At 45.5% G+C, this 22,854-nt stretch overlaps 2 protein-coding genes across 4 annotated transcripts in view; both read right to left on the reverse strand.

Annotated features, from left to right (window-relative positions):
- Positions 1-12,245, reverse strand: part of tmem260 (transmembrane protein 260) — a 36,257-nt gene extending 24,012 nt beyond the window's left edge. The window contains exons 1-4 of one of the 3 annotated variants that reach the window (XM_083791177.1): positions 12,101-12,245; positions 11,711-11,830; positions 5,090-5,129; positions 869-900 (exon numbers count right to left, since the gene is read on the reverse strand). In XM_083791177.1, coding sequence (XP_083647303.1) covers positions 869-900; positions 5,090-5,129; positions 11,711-11,752 — 114 coding nt within the window. In that variant the 5' untranslated portion in view covers positions 11,753-11,830; positions 12,101-12,245. Of the gene's footprint in view, positions 1-868; positions 901-5,089; positions 5,130-11,710; positions 11,872-11,922 lie in introns of all 3 variants that reach the window. The other 2 variants (XM_083791176.1, XM_083791175.1) reach the window with 2 other exon arrangements.
- A 7,153-nt stretch (positions 12,246-19,398) lies between these two features.
- Positions 19,399-21,855, reverse strand: LOC310878100 (nuclear pore complex protein Nup93-like; the record flags this gene model as incomplete). The annotated part of the gene is made up of 1 exon (XM_083792215.1): positions 19,399-21,855. One exon carries the CDS (start codon positions 21,853-21,855, stop codon positions 19,399-19,401), a length of 2,457 nt encoding a protein of 818 aa, XP_083648341.1.
- Between the last annotated feature and the right edge of the window lie 999 nt (positions 21,856-22,854).

Raw genomic sequence — 22,854 nt, forward strand, 5'->3', positions numbered from 1 at the left:
CCTGATAAGGGCTCAGTCATTAAACACAGGCTCATTCCCCGGCACTGATAACATGAGCCATCCAGGAATATATGGGGTGGCTGACTCTTGCAAATAGAGTGTTGTGAGAGAGGGACGACTATAATGACCCCACCACTGGTCTCGGACATAACGAGGGTTCCTGGCTCCTCATAGCTCTGAGAGTCCTGGCTCATGGGCAGGACAGAGATGTCAAGAGTTAAACGGTAAACAGGAGGTAAAGGACATGCAAAGAGAATGTCCAACAGGGTTGGAAAGGCCACCAGCCTAAAGGACGGCTGAGGGACGAAGGCTGCAAGAAGGCACAGTGATCCAGAGCGCCAGCGCTCTGGGGATCAGAGGGGAGGGCCGGCAGCCCAGGGCCCAGGGTGGCCCTGGGGAGGCCCCCACGACAGGCAGACAGGCAGGCCACACGGACTGCGGCACTAACGGCAGGATTACTGGCATAGTGACACCGACACAGCCTCCCTAAAAGGATCACAGCGGCGTAATAAACTTTATTAAATAATAAAACTTATTATAACTGTTAACCCGATTTAGTTCATTCTTCGCGGCTTACACACACACACAAAAAAGAAGGGTGGGTATAATAAGCCTTATACCGTACATAAGGCAAAGCCTACAAAAGCCATCGCTTTACCATTGGCTTTAATTGGATTTGAAAAACGGGTTGCAAATTATAGCATTCTCTACTTGTAACTTAGTAAAATAAGTGTATAGAAAGGATGGAGGAAAAAAACCTGTGGACTGAAAGTAAATTAATCTGCTTTCTGCCCATGCTTAATTAAACTTCCTTAATGCTTATAAGAGTTAATGAATGAATTGATTAAACAATACGGCTAATACTCACCCCCAGCTCACAGGCAGCGGTGATCAGCTCTCCTGTGGAAGAGAATGGGGGATGAAATTAATGTAAACCCAATAATTATTATTAAGAGACAAAGTCTGCTGCAAAGTTTTCCCAAATCAAATACTTGCATTGGGGTTTTGCATTAATTGGCCAGGATCAAAACCTGCAAATCTTCCCAGTGTGACATTTCCTAAGCGGCACGCTCATTCTCTTCATCTCATGCCTCTCCCCTGACAGACACCCCCTCCCCTCGCCCAACCCCCCACAAACATGTGCACACACACACACACACACACACACACACACACACACACACACACACACACACACACACACACACACACAATAAAGAGACTCTTATACTCTGTGTGAAACACACATACTGTATACTGTTGTGATAATATTGCTCCCAGTCCCAGGCTCTCCATGCACCAGGGTCCCATAGCTTTCCCTCCATCCTCTCTCTGCTTCTCCCCTGCTCCCACAGTCCCACACTCCCATCCTCTCTCAGCTTCTCCCCTGCTCCCACAGTCCCACACTCCCATCCACTCTCAGCTTCTCCCCTGCTCCCACAGTCCCACACTCCCATCCTCTCTCCCTCTCTCTGCTTCTCCCCTGCTCCCACAGTCCCACACTCCCAGTGTCTCTCTGCTTCTCCCCTGCTCCCACAGTCCCACACTCCCATCCTCTCTCTGCTTCTCCCCTGCTCCCACAGTCCCACACTCCCATCCTCTCTCCCTCTCTCTGCTTCTCCCCTGCTCCAACAGTCCCACACTCCCAGTGTCTCTCTGCTTCTCCCCTGCTCCCACAGTCCCACACTCCCATCCTCTCTCTGCTTCTCCCCTGCTCCCACAGTCCCACACTCCCACCCTCTCTCTGCTTCTCCCCTGCTCCCACAGTCCCACACTCCCATCCTCTCTCTGCTTCTCCCCTGCTCCCACAGTCCCACACTCCCAGTGTCTCTCTGCTTCTCCCCTGCTCCCACAGTCCCACACTCCCATCCTCTCTCTGCTTCTCCCCTGCTCCCACAGTCCCACACTCCCAGTGTCTCTCTGCTTCTCCCCTGCTCCCACACTCCCACACTCCCAGTGTCTCTCTGCTTCTCCCCTGCTCCCACAGTCCCACACTCCCATCCTCTCTCTGCTTCTCCCCTGCTCCCACAGTCCCACACTCCCATCCTCTCTCTGCTTCTCCCCTGCTCCCACAGTCCCACACTCCCATCCTCTCTCTGCTTCTCCCCTGCTCCCACAGTCCCACACTCCCAGTGTCTCTCTGCTTCTCCCCTGCTCCCACAGTCCCACACTCCCAGTGTCTCTCTGCTTCTCCCCTGCTCCCACAGTCCCACACTCCCAGTGTCTCTCTGCTTCTCCCCTGCTCCCACAGTCCCACACTCCCATCCTCTCTCTGCTTCTCCCCTGCTCCCACAGTCCCACACTCCCAGTGTCTCTCTGCTTCTCCCCTGCTCCCACAGTCCCACACTCCCAGTGTCTCTCTGCTTCTCCCCTGCTCCCACAGTCCCACACTCCCAGTGTCTCGTTTAGTCCACTGGATAGGACTACATATAAAAGGCGACAACGGTGACAGTCACACAGTGAGGTAAGAAAGATGTAAAAAATAGGTAGCTGGTTGAGCAATTTTATGACAAGCACTAAGGGGGGCTGAAATAAACAAACCGCTAAAAGCGATCTGAAGACAGCCTGAATGCATTTGGGCACAAAGCAGAGCGTTTAAAATTTTACTGATTTCCCACCCAATGTTTGCATCTGATCTCCCACTCACACAAAATTGACATATAGTTCAGATTAAATTACACTGATAAATGTCTGCATTAAACACAGCACCCTCTGCTGGTAGCAGGTTGGTAGGGTCCAGACAATGAGATAGTGGCCTCATTCCTTCATTGACTGGATAATTAACATATTGTATACCTCCAAATAGGCTGATATATTAAGACTGTCAAGTGTCTGTCAATAGTAAGTAGCATGTGGTACAAATCAAATATAAATGAGGAAATGGTTTTATATTGTTTCCATTTCATCCTGATAAATAAAACAACCACTACAGAACAGAAAATTCTGTTCTAAACTAAAATACCTCCATAGCGAGGACATTACAGTCATTTCAGAACGCTGCAGTTGAATTTCTGATGTTATTGGCTGCACCACTTATGTTTCTGCATTTAACCTTGTTGTCACAGTGAATTACGATGCCGGAATTCCTGCCACATGAGGAGCCCTCACTCTTATCAGTCTAATGGACCATGAAGACACAACTCATCCACCTGCACAGCTTAAACACTGTCACAGCTCCATTCCACCTGGCGTACACAGACTACTACAGTGCCTTGCTTCAATTTACTCAAGAAAATAAATTCTTAGTTGAATAATATAGTCACAAGGAATTTATCGACTAATCGATAAGTTGGTTTAATAAACAAATGTATACAATTTCACAATGGTTACTGCTGGGCTATTGAAAGTTATAGACTGGCATAATTAAAGGGTTATATCGACATTTTATCAAGGGGAGGGACATACTGTACTGTACAACAATGACAAATCTGCAAATGAACCAATTAATCGATGAATCAACCATGAGCGGACAGCCCTATACTTTACATCATCAGTCTCTCCATTTTACTCATTTTTCCAACCTGGCATATTTTTTGGCCGATTCAACATAAACACTCAAACTAATACTCAGCCCAAAACATCCGACTCACAGTGCCACGGAGATGCAGTTCTGTAAGGGAAAATATTGAGTCGACGGGGTAGCAGACGCAAGCGCCAAGAGTCTTTGTGATAGCAAGAGCGCGGGCACCGAAACCAGTCTTCCCGTAATCCCCACCATTTCCACACTCCACATTCCTAGACAACAGCGTACCCGCAGGGCTGCGCTCAAGCCTCCCCAGGGCACATCACACCTAAAGAGATTAGGACACAGAGACGGAGACCTGGAGAATTCGGAAGGGTGTTCAACTGGCACTATCAGAGTGGGCATCCTGCACCATCCCTAAATGCTGTGGAGAAGAGGCTGGCCATTTTTTCCCCCAAAAGCTCCTCTTGCTAGACACAACCAGCAGGGCTACTCAGCGCTGCTTTCGCCTCATCTCTCTGCCCACTCAGTTTCCTCTCTGCTATCTAGTCCAGCTTTTCTGCATGCTTTTAGTCTGCTAAATGAGTAAATGTACACAAATGTGCATTCCTTTTTTGGCTGTTTCCATGCATGGGCACTGCCATGCAGACCCTATACTGAGCAGAACTTCCATGACCCCGAGTCCAAATTTACCCTGTAACCTACTAGATATCTCTCTCTAAATATTCAATAATAAAGTTGTGTTGTGAACTGTTAAATTTCTGCAATTTTGGATTCTTACAAGTCTCCTGCGATACTGTACAAGATAAAGTTAAAACAACAAACATACATGTTTCTGTGATTTTAAAAGTCAACAAATGACAATGTATACTATATATGTACATCACTGTTGCTAAATTATTCCTCCGTCATTTTCTGTAATCTGCACACATTGTCTTTATTGCTTCTAAGGTTTTTAACATATTATACATATTTGTATATTGAATTATACAACTTGTTTATATATTGTAGCACAGTCTTCGAAACATGCCACACGAAGATTGCACAGCACAGACTTGTAAGAGTGAGTGCCCTCTCTATTTGACTCATAATTCAGAAACCACTCGCCTTGTACTGTACATTTGTTTTAGGGTTTATTTGTGTTGCTGATTGTGTCTCTTAGTTGTATGTCTTGTTTATGTCTATATGATTATTACCTCATGTTCTCTACAGTAATTTGGTCAATGATAGTTGTTTTTAAATGTCTTATAAATCAATTAGATTTCATTTATTATTTATAGGATAATAAAGGGTGATGGCAGGAAAAGGACAATCTCAAACCTGACAATGGGGCAAATAAAATATTTACTACTACCCAAACCAACTTTTCAGCGATGACATGTATGTTGCCATATCTGTTCAAGAAATAAAATTATATAATTGTGTTCCCTAATCCCTACACAGGAAAGCTGTTGCAATAGATATTATTCATTCATGTTAAAACAGAAGTGTGCCTCAATCAGGAGCGACGACTCTGCACCAATAGCCATGCAAATGTAGAAGAAGAATTTGATACTGAAATCAGACATAAATATTATGGCAGATGTGAATAATAAATGCTGGGGTTCCACATGCACGATCACTTACTGTACGCGTCAGTAATCCTGACACTGGTGTAATTCCCTGTCTGCACACAAGCAGAAAGACACTTCTGACAGATGAATACATTACTAAAACTTTACATTTCAAAGCCATCCTTTTCATATCGAAACCTTGATCACAGTCCATACTGAGTTCTACCCAAACAAACATGCAGATATCGCTCCTAGACAAAACTGGCACCATACTTGATAATACGGCTCTACTACAGCAATACTGGCTGGGCGATATCGACAAAATCTAATATCACAAAATATTGCATTGATATTGCAATGTTGTGGGATTGACAATTAGCGCTTTCATAAAATATTTACACAATGAGATTTTTTGAGAAATAATCATCAATGTATCAGAAAGTAAGTAAGTAAGTAAGTAAGTGGCAGTGGCTACAGAAAAATAACAGCTAGAACATTCAGGCAAGTTTAGAAAATCATCATCTTTCAGACATTACTGTAATGCAGCCTTTAAAACCAGGAAGAGTCAAAGTTATGCCATAATACCACAATAGTATTATCCCAAATCCCAGACATCCAATCTCATATCACAATAACAATAAATATATAGATATAGTGCCTACTGCCCAGCCCTATAATAAAGGTTGTTATTAGACCAGCAGCCGTAGTGCTTTAACTATACTAAACTGTCTCTCATTGGAAAAGGGCGCCTTATCATCATCATCTTACTGGTAGTCAGCGATCTGAGACCGCCTACTTTTAGGAAAACTTCGGACGAAAAATATAATTCACCTCACAATCAATGTTTGTACAAAACTGGAAATGTATTCTAATGTTTGTGCAATAACTGGATTCAGTAGCCTACTATCCTTGGATCAGATCAAATCAGATCATCATGTAATTAATTGTTTTTTTTTTTAATTTTAAAGTACGAGCCAGACAGTAGACTCGATTAAATACATCTATGATAGTCTTGATCCTAGGCTAATTTAGTACCATGGACAGCAGCACCTGTGTATTCTCATTTAAAGCCTGTGTCGCTGCCAAAACAAATCTGATCTACAAGCAACCAACGAGTTGTTAGCTTGTAGATCGCAAGTTACGTATGTAACTATGGTCCTATGAATCCTGGATGACTGCTTAACACTGGATGATATCCGTCTCACGTACGTGCAGGTCGAGTAAATAATAACAACAAAGTCACGAATGTGACATGATGACGGTGGGCGTGGAGTGCAGTAGTCAGCGTATAAGCCACACCCATCAAACATGACTTCCCTATGGAATCTTCTCGCGAGATTCCGAGTGACAGAGAACTCTGGCAGTCATCCAGGATTCATAGAACCATAGTTACATACGTAACTTGCGTTCTATTTCATCCTTACTGACTGCTTAACACTGGATGACTAGTACCAACAAAGTCACGAGGAATCCTTACCTTGCCGGGAACAGCTTAAGGGACCCCCAAAACAGCAGTCGCAACTGCGTTAGTTGCGGCTACATTAACCCTATAGAACCGGGCAAAAGTACACGGTGCGGCCCATGTGGCCGCAGCACAAATCTCGCTCAGAGGAACCCCTCGTAGTGCTGCCCAGGAGGTGCCCATTTCGGGGCAACCAGCAGAAGTCTGTGGTTGCCTTGCCGAAGTCTGTGTAGCGTTAACGCTATCAGTGGGAAAGGTGGGATTGCATAGAGGAGGACATCTGGCCACGGGTGTGCCAGAGCATCCTGTCCTAACGGGCTCGATCAGGGAGAACCAAAGAGGGCAATGTGTTGTGGCAAACAGGTCCACTTCCGCGGTGCCGTATCTGCGCCAGATCTCCTCTACTACCTCTGGGTGGAGTCTCCACTCCCCCGAGGGAGGCTTCTGGCGGGACAGAAAATCTGCCACCACATTCTGTGGCCCTGGCAGAAACATAGCCCTCAGGCTTAAAAAGCGAGGGAAAGCCCACACGAGGAGTTGCCGTGCCACCCGTAGTGATAGGGTCGATCTCGTGCCCCCCTGGCGGTTTATGTGGTAGACAGCTGACTTGTTGTCGGACCGCACAAGCACATGCCTGCCCTTCAGCTGCAGTGTTGAAGTGTTGAAGTGCCAGGAATATGGCACGAAGCTCGAGCACATTTATGTGCTGTGTTAACTCTTGTCCCGTCCAGAGTCCCCTCACAGCTCTGTGTTGCCATACAGCACCCCATCCGGTGGACGAGGCATCCGTCACCACCACTTCGCGGCGCGAGGGGGTCGAACCGAGGGAGACCCTTCTGGACAGAAACGTCCTGTCCCTCCAGGGCTGCAGTGTGAGAAGGCAGCTGCTGGACACCCTGACTCTCCTGGACATGTGGTATTTGGGGTCTAGATGTAGACCATTGACCCAGATCTGGAATGGCCACAGCCGCAGGAGGCCCAGAGGCACTACTGCTGTCACTGATGTCAGCATTCCAACCTGAGAAACAGGCTGAACCTCAACTTCCTGTTCCTCCGAAAGCGGAGAAGAAGTTGAAAAATGGCTTCCCCTCGTTGAGGAGTGGGAAAAGTCAGCATTCGGCGGGAGTCCAGGACCAAGCCGATAAACACAACTGTCTGGCTGGGAGTGAGACAGCTCTTCTTGTGGTTGACATTAAGGCCTAGCCGACAGCAGTGTCACAGGCTGTCGGCTGCTGTATCCTGCTCCACCTGTTCTCTGGTTGGAGCGCAAATCAGCCAGTCGTCCAAGTACGGTAGGATTTGCATGCCACGGGCCTGCAGCGGGGCCAGTGCTGCCCGTATGCACCTCGTGAATATCCGAGGGGCCAGGGAAATCCCAAACGGGAGCACCCTGAACTGGTAGGCTCTGCCTTCGAATGCAAAGCGCAGATACTGCCTGTGGTGTAGGGCTATAGGGACGTGGAAATATGCGTCCTTTAAGTCGATCGATGTGAACCAGCTGTGCGTTGTGACCGCCTGGAGCACATCCGCTGTCCTCAACATATGGAAGGGTAACACCTTCAGATAGGCGTTGAGCCTGCGCAAGTCCAGTATAGGACGAAAACCTCCATCTTTCTTTGTGACCAAAAAATACATGGAGTAAAACCCACGTTGCTGTGTCTGTAGATCGAGTTCTTCGATGGCATTCTTCTCCAGGAGGGTGGCCACCTCCTGCCTGAGTGCCTGGGATTTTGTGGGATCCTTCATGATGGTCATCTTGATCCCACTGTGAACGGGGGGCCGGCGGCGGAACTGCATGTTGTACCCTTGGGAGAGCGTGGCCACCACCCAAGGGTCTGAAGCGGAGCTTTCCCGGAGAAGCGCCCCGGGCATTCAGGGCCTACCCCTCTGGCCCCTCTGGTCTCTGGGGGGGCGAAACCCAGACCCCCGAGTCCTCTGAGATGCCGTGCGAGAAGGCCCACGGTGACGTTGGTCGGTCTGTCCGTAGTTCGAGGTCCTTGGGTAGCTGTCCTGCTGCAATGGTGGCCGAGAGCGGCTGGTTCCATAACCTGGTGCAGACCGTTGCCTCGTTACCGGGGGAGGCCCCTTGATACTGGCAAACTGCTTCCTTCTGTCGTTAGCCTGGACGCTACGCTCCAAGGCTTGCTGTGCCGCAGCGCCAAACACCTCCCCCGGAATTACAGGGAGTTTACGGAGGACTGTCCGGCATTGCTCAGGTAGTGGGGATTGGGCCAACCACACCTGTCTGCGAGCTACGGTTAATGTTGACAGTAGTCTGCCAAGCTCTGTTGTCATGTACGCCAATGACTCCAGAGAAGCGTCACTCAGGTTCTGGATGGAAGCATCCACACCTAGATTGGCATCCACGCCTGACGAAGCCTCTACACCTGAGGGGGCGTCCGTGCCCGAGGATTGTAGAGAGTGGGACAGAGCCAGCATAATGTGGGACATTGAATTTCCAATGCGGCCTATCCGTGCCGCGATGTTATAGCTCTTGACCAGTAGGTCGTCTGTAGTGCGGCACTGGGGCCTGGGACAGCGGGACACCGGTCGCAGGGCCTCATCAGGTGAACAAACCAGGGAAGCAATTGATGGCTCCACGGATGGCGTTTTATCAAGCCCATACTTTGCGGCGTCATGCATAGAGGCCAAGGCCCTATCATCAGAGACATGGTGGGTCTTGGTGTTGGGGTCTACCCAGCATTTGTGGAGCTCTTTAATGTATCCCTCGGAGACGGGGACACTGAAAGCAGCCTGAGGCTTGGACCGCCTGAAGAATTCACTTCTAGTAACTGCTGTAGCAGCAGCCTCATCCAGGCCCAAGCGTGCCAGCGCCATGCGGATCACGGGCTTAATAGAGGTCGGGTTAGAGCCGGAATCCCCTCTGACTTCACTGCTCGAGCGTGACGAGCGGGGGTATAAAGTCCTGGTGGGCGTCTCTGCCTCCTCTTGTGCGGGTTCATCACTGAAGTCAGTGCAGGAAGCCCTTGTGGATAGAGAGTCCTCATCCCACGTTCGGGAAGAGGCGGCAGATTGTAGAGTGCCGGCCTGTAGGTCCCCGGCCTGGGGAACAGGCCCACCTGGCTGAAGGTTCAGGATTAGCTTCTTCATCTCAGCAAACTGGGATGCCAATGTGTCTACCTTAGCAGCCAGCGGGTCCGCCTTAGTAGTTCTAGCTGAGGGGGCATCTTTTCTGGCCCTCTTATGCAGGGTCTTCCGAGATGTACAGTAGAGGTCCTCTGCCGCTTTTCTGCGGCGGCACCAGGTGGGGGAATCACCTGGTTCTCTGGCTGCTGAGCATGCACCTCAGCAAGCCTGGCCAGCTTCAGGTCACGAGACATGTAGCTGCAGTTCATGCATTGACTCTCAGTTAGCCCCTGCCTCAGGTGTGCTATACCCAGGCATTTGGGGCATTCATCATGGCCATCATCGTCCCCCAGTGGAGCCGTGCAAACAGCGCAAGGGTGTGCCATGGTTGGACAAGTACTAAAGCGAAGGCACTTGTACTGTGAAGCGCTACTATGGTGGCTATGGAGCGGATACACTCCAAGACAGGTGAAATACCCACAAGCGGAACCACTCTTTTGGGAATGTAACAATAGCTATGAATATAAATTATAAACAAGCTCTGTAACGAGCGCAGACGCTCAACAGGCCAACAATAAACTTAGGTTGTTTACTGGACGAGCAAAAACACCCGCCAGACAATTCAAACTAAATATACTATATAGATAGTTATAATTGTCTCCACCAGGCCGAAGGCATGTGGGGAGAGTATGTTTTGCACTCCGTCCGTCCGTTTGTGTGTCCGTTTGTGTGTCCGTCCGTGTGTCCGTGAACAGCTAATCTCGGCCACCGTTAACCCGGTCGATGCCATATTTTGCACACACACTCCCTGGATGCCAACGATCAACCTCTGCCCCAAACTTTCCAGAACGGCCTGTTATAGCGCCACCAGGAGGCCGCTTTGTGCAAAACGGCCACCGTTAACCCGGTCGATGCCATATTTTGCACACACACTCCCTGGATGCCAACGATGAACCTCTGCCCCAAACTTTCCAGAACGGCCTGTTATAGCGCCACCAGGAGGCCGCTTTGTGCAAAACAAGTTTTTGCACAGTACACCTACAGATTTTGTCCAAACATCACGCAAATTGGTACACAGTCTCTCTAGAGCCATTCAACGAAACGGGTCTTTCACATTTATCAGACTCCTGATTGGTTAAGATTGGCTTCCAAAGTTCACAGGAGTGCTCAGTTTCAAACAAAATGCTGCAAATCATGAACACATCGCGTGATTTCCGTGAAATTGTGCACCCACATTCCCACTAGGCCGAGGACGAAATGCCACATGAACAATTTCAACTCAGCCTCAAGGTGGCGCTATAACTGGCCGAAAAGTGTTTTTACCTCTAACTGCACGGATCTGTGGATAACCTGGTGGAGACCTGTGCCCGGAAGGGCACTTTTTCTAGTTAAGCACTGTAATGAGCGCAGACGCTCAACAGGGAAATAATAAACTTAGCTGTTTACTGAACACAAGCAAAACAACATGCAATACATACAAGTTTTATAAATTGGCTCTGTAATGAGCGCAAACGCTCAACAAGCAACCAGTTAAATTGGTTGTTTATACTGGGACGAGTAAGCACTCGCCAGATAATGTAAACAGAAATTGAATAACGTTTAACTAAACAAGGAAAAGAGACCGAAATCAGACTATTTGTATACAAACCTATAGCGTCTCCAGCAGCATGCCTAGTGCAAACACCTGTTCTGTTCCTGTTCCCGGCTTAATTGCTGTGAGTACAAAATGCGTCTTTATCGCAGCCCTTGGAGGACGCAATGCGATGCTCCAACCATACCTTAAGGTTGCAGGGCTCCCGGCGAAAAGACGGTAGTTTAATTATATGAGTATCTCTCAATAATCAACGGTATAACCTGCTACGCGCCTGCGAGAAGATCAAAAGGGAAGTCATGTTTGACGGGTGTACGCTGACTACTGTCATCATGTCACATTCGTGACTTTGTTGTTATTATTTACTCGACCTGCACGTACGTGAGACGGATATCATCCAGTGTTAAGCACTGCCTCTGGCAGACAGTAAGGATGAAATAGAACAACTCTTTTTTTGACAAGCTACACGTCGTTCGATTACGTGATTGGCTGCCTGGCTAAACAACAAAGCCACATGGCTATACAAAGTAGAAGTACCATAGTAGCAAACCGACCTGAATCTCCTCCGGGGACCGTTTTCTGGACACATGGCACATAAAGAGCCGCAACACAAGCCACAGTGGCTCCTGTCAGAGTCCAGCTTTTCCTCCACTGCTGCTCCATGGAAAGCATCCCTCTCGTTTTAAAATATGACGAACATTAAATAATAAGAACTCTCACACACACACACACACACACACACACACACACACACACACACACTGACACAGTATACACACACACTATGGCTAGCGCTAGCTACCTGGCTAATGTTAGCATCGGGGTATAAACGCGCTCCTGGAATGCCCGAGTTCTTATCCTTGCTCAAAAGTTTGAGCTCGCACGTGTGCAACTTTTAAGATTTTGTTAAAAAAAAAAAAAAAAGGCTATACCTACACCAGTACACATCAGATTTACTGACAGAGAATAGTTGTAAACAGACCGCGAGAGAGAGAGCGGCTGGAGATTTCACTTCCTGGTTCAATTTCAATCCGCAAAGGAAAGGATCAAGGAGGCTTTATGAGGAAAGAATTATTTATTCTATATTGCGATTTTTTTCATCAGAATTATGTCGGAAGCCCTCTGCCATCTAGTCAGTCAGGTAATACCATCAACATAGTTTTTATTCTGCTTTATTTATTTTGCATCCTGATGATTCTGTGAAACTAACATTTGATTTGTGTGATTTTGCTTGATGCCTACCGTCTAGATCAGAAGGGGGGCTCTCTCTCCCTCGCAGTGTGAGTGTGCGTGTGCGTGTGCGCGCATGCATGCTTGTGTCCGGCCGCTTCTACCTTGACCTTGTTGTTAGTTTTGTATACTTTTATTTATTTCAAAATGTAGACTATAACATGAGTTACGTGTGCATGAATTCCAAAACGTTGGATGTGGGATGGCAATTCTTTCTTTCTTTCTTTCCAAATTCTTCAACCATCATGATTCAAAAATATTTGTTTCACTAAAGTTTACATAGACCTAGATAAAAAAAAAGTTTAGTCAGCTCTTGAAACTGGTCCTTTATAGCCTTGATCAAGTGTTCTACCAGCCAGTTTGGTAACAAAATGTGTTTTGAAACTGAAACTGTTTTGTGGCAAGGATATCCCTGGTATGTTGGTTTTAGGATCAGTCCTAAATGCACTCTGCATTAAAAAACAAATGAAAAGATTGCCTATTGTTGTAGAGGCGGAAGAAAGCAGCTTTCTCAGTGGACTGTGTGGTGTAAGAACCAGTCAAGGGATGCACAATGCATTACAACACAGGCCAACATAGAGGTCCAGATTAAGAGTGTTGACAAACCAGGTAAACCCAAACTCAAACATAGCTGCCCGAGTGCCCGTCTTATCGGATTTAGTGCCTTTTGAAAAAGCTCCACGCCAGGTTGCCACGGTCACCATGGTTCTTTTTATACTCCAGAGTCAAAGTATGACTGATGGAGGCTTTATTTCTCTGTGATTCCTAATGGGAGCATTAATGTGTTCAGTGCATTCAAAAATACAGAAAAGGCAAGGACATTTCTTTAATGCTGTGTAATAGTCCTTGCAAGTCAAAACCCCTCCTCAAAAAGCTCATTGTTATAGGCTAGATGTAGTGATTTTATTCTGTAGGAACTATAGGAAGATGAATAACTTCTAGTAATAATCATCAACTGCATCATTCACTCAGACAGGCCAAATGTCAAATGAAGTCCAGAAATGTATTGTTATCGGCTGCTAATGCAGAATTAACTTGTGAGAACACTGGATGTAACCGAAACAAGATACAGTAGATGATGCACCCTTAAAAATGTCTCACAAGTGTCCACATTCACAGGTTGCAGGGTTACCGTAATAAAGAAATTGCCCTATTGAACTGATAATAATCCCAGCCTACCATAAATGAGTCTGATCCCTCAGTAAATTGAGCCCTTGGAGAGGTGGAGTGGTGTCAGCACCTAGCCAACTCTCAGATGGCTCTCTAATCCTCCTCGCCTCTCGCCACCACCCTTACTGTCTAATCAGTCTTAAACACACACATGTACACTCACACCCATCTGACACACACACACACACACGCCCATACACCACCCATACACACTCACCCTTCCTCACTCTCAGACTCAGCCATCTCTTCGGTGTGATGTCACTGTTAATCCTTGCTTCATGGTTATCTGCCGGGCTGCAGCGCTGGCAGAGGAATATGGGGGGGTGAGAGGGTGGGCGGGGCAAGCTATATTCAAGTCACACCAGGAAGTCTTCCCGCCTCAACCCCCAACTCCCCCTTCCATTACTCCATAAAAATCCCTGCACAAAAAAGGGTTGTTTAACTGCTTGGCCTAAGTGTACAGTATGCACAGATGCTCAATGGAGTACTAATGTACATTCACATTTCAGTCCCAAAAGGGGAAATAAAACATGCAGCTGTGAGAATGTGTCTGTGCTGTATTCATATGTTGTAGCTCATATTAGAGGCACAGGGAAATCATTAGAGACCCTGGTGGATTAAGCTCATTCCAAGCATCCCTGGCTACCACATGCATGCATGCAGAAAATGCAAGGCTTTTTTTATTGACAGCTTGTCTAACCATAGATAGGAATTACCCACATGGGTGAGGCCCCAAGCTATTAGCAAACATTAGAGGTCTGTAATGGCAGTGGTATTAAATTCATTATCTTTGCAGATTGTAAGCATGGTGTGCGATTGTGTATGGTGTGTGCCCACTGTACGCCTCCATGGGTCTTGTGTGTTTGGACACACTTGTGTAGCAATGTGTGTTTTCAGGGGATTTCAGTTCAGTTTGTGATAAGAAAGGGCATTAACACTGAATTGATTTGGGACAGTCCAACAGAGCACAACTCTACATGTGTATGTACAGGCTTTCACTGCCTGGAGCCTGCATCAAAACAAAGATTCTTACAATAATGTTTTACCGCCCTAAAAGGTAGCTCTCTTGAGGTCCTCACAATTCTTGAGGGGTGCTAGGCCCTCCGACGTTCAGACACGACGTCATGTGGCAGCTAACTCTATAGACTTTTAGTGTTTGTCTTATTCATGCTCCCCCAAAAATCAGCAAGCATCTAAAAATCAACAGGGCCCCACTCGTGACGTCATGAGGCAGCCAAGTCTATGGACTTTTAATGTTTGCTTTAAGCAGTGACGTCATGTACAAAAGAGATGTTTTAAAATGGTCACAGAGTAGGATGGGGACTATGGAGGGAATGGGTAGAAAGTAGATAGCTTTACAGCACAGGAGTGGAGCAAAAGACAGCTGGAATAGGTTAGAAAATAGAGACGATACAAAATGAAAAGAGAACCAATACAAATAATTAAAAATAAATAAATGGGTGAGGTCAGCTGAAATGTACAACAGAATACTGTAAAAACTGTGTTTTCTTCCCCCTGTTGTGGCTCACAGTATGCATGTGGTGCAGCCATGCAGGAGCAAGGGGCTTATGAGGCCACTCGGTTAAATTTGATCTATTTGATTATGTATTTTCCTCACTTACGGCATATCTGTTTTAATCTTACCTTAAGCATCCTTGAAATGAGGTGTAATCCAGTTAAGCCCCTTTGAATCGGCTTCCCAGCCATATTACAACCGTTCATCCTGCCTAAATATCCTCACTGCTAAACAGTTGCTCACAGACTGTGACACTGGCCACAAGCAGGGATTCATATATTGTAGACCAGTGGTTCCCAAACCTTTTAGCCTGTGACCCAAAAGCCTCCCTGGGACCCAAACTAGTGAAAATAGACGATCTATCGACTATTTGTTTTCTAATTGATGGAATTTCTTAGATTTTTCTTTGATTTCTTCATGAAATTATTGTAAAGAAAAATCATTGAATTTGTTTTTAATGCATGAAAACTGTTGCTTTTTTGGGAATGTTTTTTGAAAATGTTTTGAAATAATAATTAAAAAACAAATGTTAGGAAACAAAAAATAAAGGGACCCATAAAAATGGGTCGGCGACCCACAAATGGGTCCCGACCCGGTGTTTGGGAAACAGTGTTGTGTAGACCCTCTGAGATCAAACACTAAAGCCTTGGGTTTTCATAATAAACCACAACATGATCAGCTTAAGATACTATGGAAACGGCCCAGGCCGTAGCGTAACGGTCTGGGCACCGGACTGGTAATCCAGTCGCAGTGTGCCGCGGGTTCGACTCCCGGACCCGACACGGCCTTTACTGCATGTCATCCCCCCATCTCTCTCCCGTTTCCTGTCAGCCTACTGTCTGTCCCTTCAAAAATCAATAAAAGGCGTAAGCCGCAAAAAATATATCTTAAAAAATAATATATATATACTATGGAAACAAAATTACAGTAAGCAACTCAATAATGGAAGATACCGATTTTGAGTGATCATATCCCCATTTCTGTGGCCCCAGTTTATCATGTCAACATTGCCTTTAGGACCAACATTTCCATAGTTTTAATGGAAGTCAAACGCAAATAAAGCATAATGTTCAGCCCAGCTCTGAAAGTAGCAGGAAAATACTGCAAATCAAATACAACACTTTCCTTCGTAGAAATTGACCATATTTACATGGTGGCCATCTTGCTCTTTGGTTGATCAATTGAATAGGCCTACTTTATTAACGGTATGTAAAATGTACCCTGCTTGTTGTTGTTGCCTCTGTGGCTGATTGGCAGGGTGGAGTCTGAGGGACCATCTGGTAGATTGGGTCACACCTGAGCTTGGTGCATATCATCCTACAATAACGGTACCTGTGCCTAATATAACCTCATCCATTCTCTCCCTCTCCAGGTTGCTTCAGTTCATGTGTTTATCGTATTGGTTTACACCTCACAACAATCTGAGTCTCCCCTTTGTTACAAATGTGAGCCAGTTATAACACAATCAACTGTGTGCACATAATGCTCTGAAGAGAACAAGAGACAACATGCAGAACCGCATGTTCCATGGTTAACTTTGCGAAGCAGTACACTTATAGTTCAGACCAATACAATTGTAGGCCTATTCAGTTTTGTCAAACAGGAGCCTCAAGAAAAAAATGTCCTATGATGTTTGTTTGTTTGCTTTTTCCTTTTTCTTTTGAGAAACAGCTGGCTACTGTAGTACTGACAGAGATGGTTAAACAATCCCATTTCCACTATGACACTAATCCAAAACATTGCAGTGACACATATAGGGTGACGGAGAGAGGGACTGAGGGTAGATTGAGACTGAACAAGACAGTATTTTAAAGACTGCAGCTCGGAGAAATGTAGATGGCACACAGGAGGGGGGCTAGTGAGACAGCACGTCACAGCATGGTTTCCATATGGGAGCAATCCACTTACTTGAACTGATAAAGATTTAATTAACACCAGACTCTGCAATTACTCTGTAATTAAAGTAATTTGTCGCCTTATTTGGATGAGTAAGCCGTGCATCACAACAGCCTCTATACACACACAATAAAATCCTTTGTGAGGTTGGTTCTATTTGTACACTCTGAGTTAAATTCACACTGAGGAGTTTTTTGTGGGAGGACATGAGAAAAGGAGAGGGCATGAAGGAACAAATTGGACTTCCTCTTTCAGGTTTTAAATGTTTTCAAATATGTATTAGCTCTGTTTCAGTATCTTTGTTTGGATTCTAATTGGCAGTTGAAGGACTAATAAGCCATGTAGGCTGAACATGCCGTACAAATATCAAGAACCACATGAAATAGTGAATAGGCGCGATATAATCATAATCCTTTTCAAACATAAATTGTGTACCTATATATTTGAAATATTTGATGATTTAGCATATAAATTAAACATGTTTTCAAAATCTCTGTTCTTTCCCAAATTCCAAAGTTGCTTCAACGTATTAGTGGCATATATATGGCATATATGAAGTCAAATATTGTGATGTGAATAATAACTACAGACACTACAGCTACAGACACTTGTTTTCACAAAATATTGTAATTTGTGACCATACCAGTTAGTACTTACTGGCATATGAAACTGATTGCCAAGTTAAATTACTAAAACATTGCATAACACTTTCTATGAGGCCTGTGTCTATATGCATTATAAACCTAGTACTTATATATTGTAGGCCGAGGTGCCTACAATCGCGATCTACAATCAAGTAGATCACAAAGGATGTGCAGGTAGATCACATGATATGTCCCTAAATCATATTTAATTTAAATATATTTAATTTAGTGTTGTGTGCACAAAACTTTGGTAGCATTACAAAGTTATATACAAAAAACCCTACCTATTCCATTTCTCCCACTCTATTTCCCATTCCAAGTGCGTTTGTCACGCCAGCCCTGCTATTCCAAAGCCGCTTCAGATACATATTTAAAATATTTTCAGCTATGGCATAATATTATTTTTTTGGTGGGTAGAACTTGTTGAGCTGGTCATTTTGAAAGTAGCTCTCGAGTCAATAAAGTGTGGGCACCCCTGTTGTATGTTATAAGTTATAACACTGCAGAATTATAATTATAAGCACTCATTATCATAATGCTTTATAATACAGAATTTATAATGATAAGATATGATATAATAAGGTCAAGTATCATAATATTTCATAACTCCTGGTTACTAGGCCTACTCAGACCTTTTCTTTTAGCCATGTATTGTAATTCACATAGTTGTAATACAATATAAAAATCACACTTGTGTGAATTGAGGGGCACTCTTATCATCACACATCATCATACATCAGTGACATCACATTCCGTGCTCAGCCAATCAGCTGAGCACATTCCGAAACACACACGCACACGCACACACACACACCTGCAGTGCATAGGAGCACCCCTCGAAAAGTATATTCCATTATAATCACTGTTAAAATAAATTGTAGTGTGATTCTAAGCCACTATAAGTGGTCATTCTGTGTTTAAGGTAAATGAAACAAAATTAATTACTTATTTGCAATGAGATTCACGTATAAGTCAGGTGAACAAACGTGTTCAACTTGCAAACCACGGTGCCCCATTGCAGGCTTGGGATGCAGGCCACCTGTGGCACTTCACATCTGCTCACAGTCCGGACACGGTGGACAGTCAACACACAAAATAAGGCTTGAAGGCTTTGTATTGTAACTGTGTCTAATGTACCACTGTGATCATTTTACCGCTGAACATGTTCAAATTATTTTGAGCTTCCATGTGAGTGGGATTATTTACCATACGCAAATTATACAATTAGGTCTATATCACAAGGCAAATCATTATTATTGTCCCCAATCTCCACTTAATTATCCCATCTTTAGTATTTGATTCAGTAGGCCTAGATTTGTTTAGCCTATAAATATCATAATTATTTCCCCTCTTATGACGTAATAGATGGAAACAGTTTCAACTACAACAGAAAATGGATCACTGCTCAACCCTATTAAGTATTATATTGTTGAGGGGCGCCAGCCCCTCCTATACACAGGTTTAATTTTTGTCTCTAATTCAATGTTTGTTTTAAACGCCATTGACAATGAAGGGAAAACGTACGTCATAATGTGCCTTATTACGTCATATTGTCTCTTTATTGTTAATGGCATTTAATGTTTGTGTTGGCACCGTTTGTTTTACTTATATCACCATTACATCACCTAATCAACATGAGTTAGACTTTAATATATTAGCACCCCGCACTTCACCTGATTAAAGCCAGGTGAAGTGAGGTGATTATGAGAAGTGTGTGTGTTCTATTGTGCCTGTTTGGATTTGAAGCAAAACCAATGGCAGCTTAGCTTGGCAGGTGTGTGTTCTCTCAGTTCATCAGCACTTCCATCTGCACCAGCCTTGCGTTGGTGTCTCCAGGCATTCTGTAGGGGATCATTCCAGCGAATGTGATCAGGGCTCTGGCTTGGCTACGTAGTACATCCCTCTCCTCTATAGTCCTCTGCCCTCGGCCTGATGTGCCCGACGGTGCTCTCTGCAGGCGCTTGTACTGTGTGTACAGGATGTTCATGGTGGCCAGCAGCACCTCGGACAGGTTGTGACGCAACTCATCACTGAAGTTCTTGAAGGCGACCACTCTTTCCTCCACACTGTCCTGACTGAGTGGAAGAATCTTCAAATGTTCCATCACGCCATAGGCTTTGTCAAACTGTTTTGCGTGGTATTCATCAAAGAACTTCATCAGCTCCAGCAGCAGATGGAACGTGCTGTCCACAGACCTCTCTCCTGACACGCCCTGAGAGCAATACCTCTCTGAGATAGCCACAGCCATGTTTGTCAGCCTCTGCTTATTAGACTGAGGAGCGTTGACCTGGGCGATGACCGGACTCAACAACCGGTTGATCAGCTCTAGAACCTTGTCTGGATTCTTGGCCAGCTCATAGAGTTTAATAGCTTCCTCAAACAAGCCTTTGTTCTCTGCTTGTAGAGCCACCTTACCGATGATGCCTCTGGTGTCTTCACCGGTGAACTTATCTATCACTCCAGGCTTTCTGCTGCCATCCTTTTCTAGCTTCCCCAGCAGCATGTCAAACTCTCCACTCTCAATGGCAAGCTCACTGACACAGTGCATGAACATATTCTCTCCCCGACTGTCCTTCTCATTGCGTAGGAAGTAGAAGTACTGCAGGGCTTCGCGTGGATCTGTGGACTCAAACTTGCGAATATATAGCATCAGCAAGCGGATGAAGTTGAGGCGACGCACCATAGGCGGATCGCCGACCTCTTGACTCAGTAGCTGAGCGCTCTGGCCAGAAGGTTTGAGCAGCAGGCGGCGCTCGTACAGGACCAAGGCCACGTGCACGGCGTGACTCCGCAGCCTTCTCGTCCGGAACAGGAAGGCAACGGCCGCCTCAAACTGAAGTGTCAGGAAGAGCACCTGGAAATACAGGAAGGGCAGTTGTGCGGCAGAAAAATGAGACTCCCCGTAATCCTCCAGCAGTTGTTTCTGGAGCTGTGGCAGAGTCAATCTGTCCTGAGATCTGCTGGCATCATCATAAAAACACACTTGGTTCAACTTGAGCCACAAGTAGTTTTCAGTCTTGTCTGCCACTTCTCCATGGTTGTTGCTGATGTCACACTTCCCTATGAGACAGTAGACGGCTCTCTTATAAGGGTCAGTGCTGTTCCTCAGAACTCTGTGGTAGTTCAGTCGAAGCCTGTTCTCTGACTCTGGGGAGAGGCATCTGTCAGGGCTGTTCACGTACTCCTGGAACCAGGTCTTGAAGTCTCCTAGCTGATGTTGAGCTCTGTTCACCACCTGCATGGCTGCCTTCAGGTCTCCACAGCGCATACAGAAGTAGATCACAGCCCACACTGGATGGCCCTCTACGTCGCCATCCTCCATGCCCGGGAGGGGTCCTGGTAGTTTAATATTGAGGAAGCTGCGGACAAGTTCGTACGTTCCGGGCACCCCTCCTAGTTGGGCCTGGTGGAGGTTCCCATACACTATCGTCAAGGTGTAGTTCTTATAACTGTCCTCCAGGAAGCTGAGTGCCTGGCGTATAAAGTTCATTTGCATGTCAACAGCCGTGCGACTTTTCAGGGTGTCTTTTGCTGGCAGTACGTCTGTCATCTGTTTCACAGCCAACCACATCTCGGATACATTCCTGTCATCCAGACTATCAGCTACAGATGCACACAGTTCTCCTAAATTAAGCTGGACATGGCTGTTCACAATCTTCTCATTGAAGATGTAGATCTGTCGGGCGTAAGCCACCTCCACACAGTCCAAGGAGCTCCTTCCTGGACCTACCACCTCGTTCACAAAGCTGGGCTCGGCTTCCTGACTGGAGTCCAGTTCATCCTCTCCTGCTCCCCGCAATGTGTACAACATTCCCTGCTTCACCTGTTCCCATTGGACCAGCATTGATTCACGATGGTACTCTTCGGCTAATTGGAATGTCCTGTGGCGTGACTCTTTGATGGATGACAGGAGGACGTTGTCTCTCTCATTCTTCAAGAAACCCTGTATATCAGTGTCTTTGATTGGCTCCAGAGGCTCAAATGTGGTGGGACCACTCAGACTCTCCAACCTCTGAGAAAGGTGAAAGATGTCATGTCCTCTGGAACCAAGAAGTATGGACGCTTTAATGTTGGCCGTGTCCTGTGAGGTGTGTGTCAGTGCATCTCGAGATCTAAGGCGCTCCCCGGCCTTCTGGATTTCCTTCAGGTTCCGCTCCACGCGTGGGAGCTCAGACGCAGCTTCTGTCTCTGCAGCCAGCTGCTCTGCCTGCTGCAGGAGCTCCTCAAAACCATCAGCGTCCATTACTCTGGTATATCGTCCAGATGTAATGTCCTTATTCCAAGAATGGTGTGGCTTTAGAGCTTGTATTACCGTGGTGAATGGAAGATGCAAGATGCAAAACGACTTAAATGAAGATGAAGCTTAAAAAATGGAAATCAGCATGTGATGTCACTCATCTATGACATAATATGTATGATGTATACGACTTAATGTGGGCAAGGTTCCAGCTCCATAGGCTACAAGCCCTTTTGACTTCCATTCTATACTTCCATATTTGAGTTAAATATTATATTTCAGAAAATATAAAAACACACACACATGCAAAAGTTAAGCACAGTGGTGAAATTAGGTTAGTGCAGAATCGCTGAAAGGTTTTGTAGAAATTTATTTTGAACAAGGGAGGCGAGAATGGAAATAGTCTGTGTTTTCCCTTGCCTTTTTTGATTGGTGTGTGTTCACAAACTTTGTCCTACACACACATTAAATTACCACTGACAATGGACAATTTTACGTGACGTCATAGTGTAAATTGTCTATTTTACGTCATGATGATGTACAATGATAAGAGCGCCCCTCACTTCACACGGGTGTGATTTTACTTTATATACCCAAGTCAGCATCAGCGTTATCTTATGAAAGAAAGAAAAGATACAAAAAGTAATTGTATCAGGATTCTACTTTATTTGCATAAATAACCCTGCCCTGCTTAAGGCAGGGGAGCCAACCAGTGATCTCTACATTAGCATGCTGTCACCTTCCCTGTCTTTTCTGTCATTCAGAAAAACAGCACATGAACCCCCCTCACATCCACTGTAGCAATGTTAATTAGCAAGCACGGCATCCCACTGCTCCATCCCTACCCCAAATGCCTGACTGACATGTTATGTATTTAAATCCTTTCCATACATCCTTATTATAGGGGCGATGGACTTCCCATGCAAAGAGATGGAAATTGTCACCATCAATGTGGATGAACATAAAGACTAGAAATGATATGCAAATATTAATATTTTTAGAGAT

Source organism: Protomyctophum parallelum (genome assembly GCF_964188405.1).
Source record: "Protomyctophum parallelum genome assembly, chromosome: 20".
Lineage (NCBI taxonomy): Eukaryota > Metazoa > Chordata > Actinopteri > Myctophiformes > Myctophidae > Protomyctophum > Protomyctophum parallelum.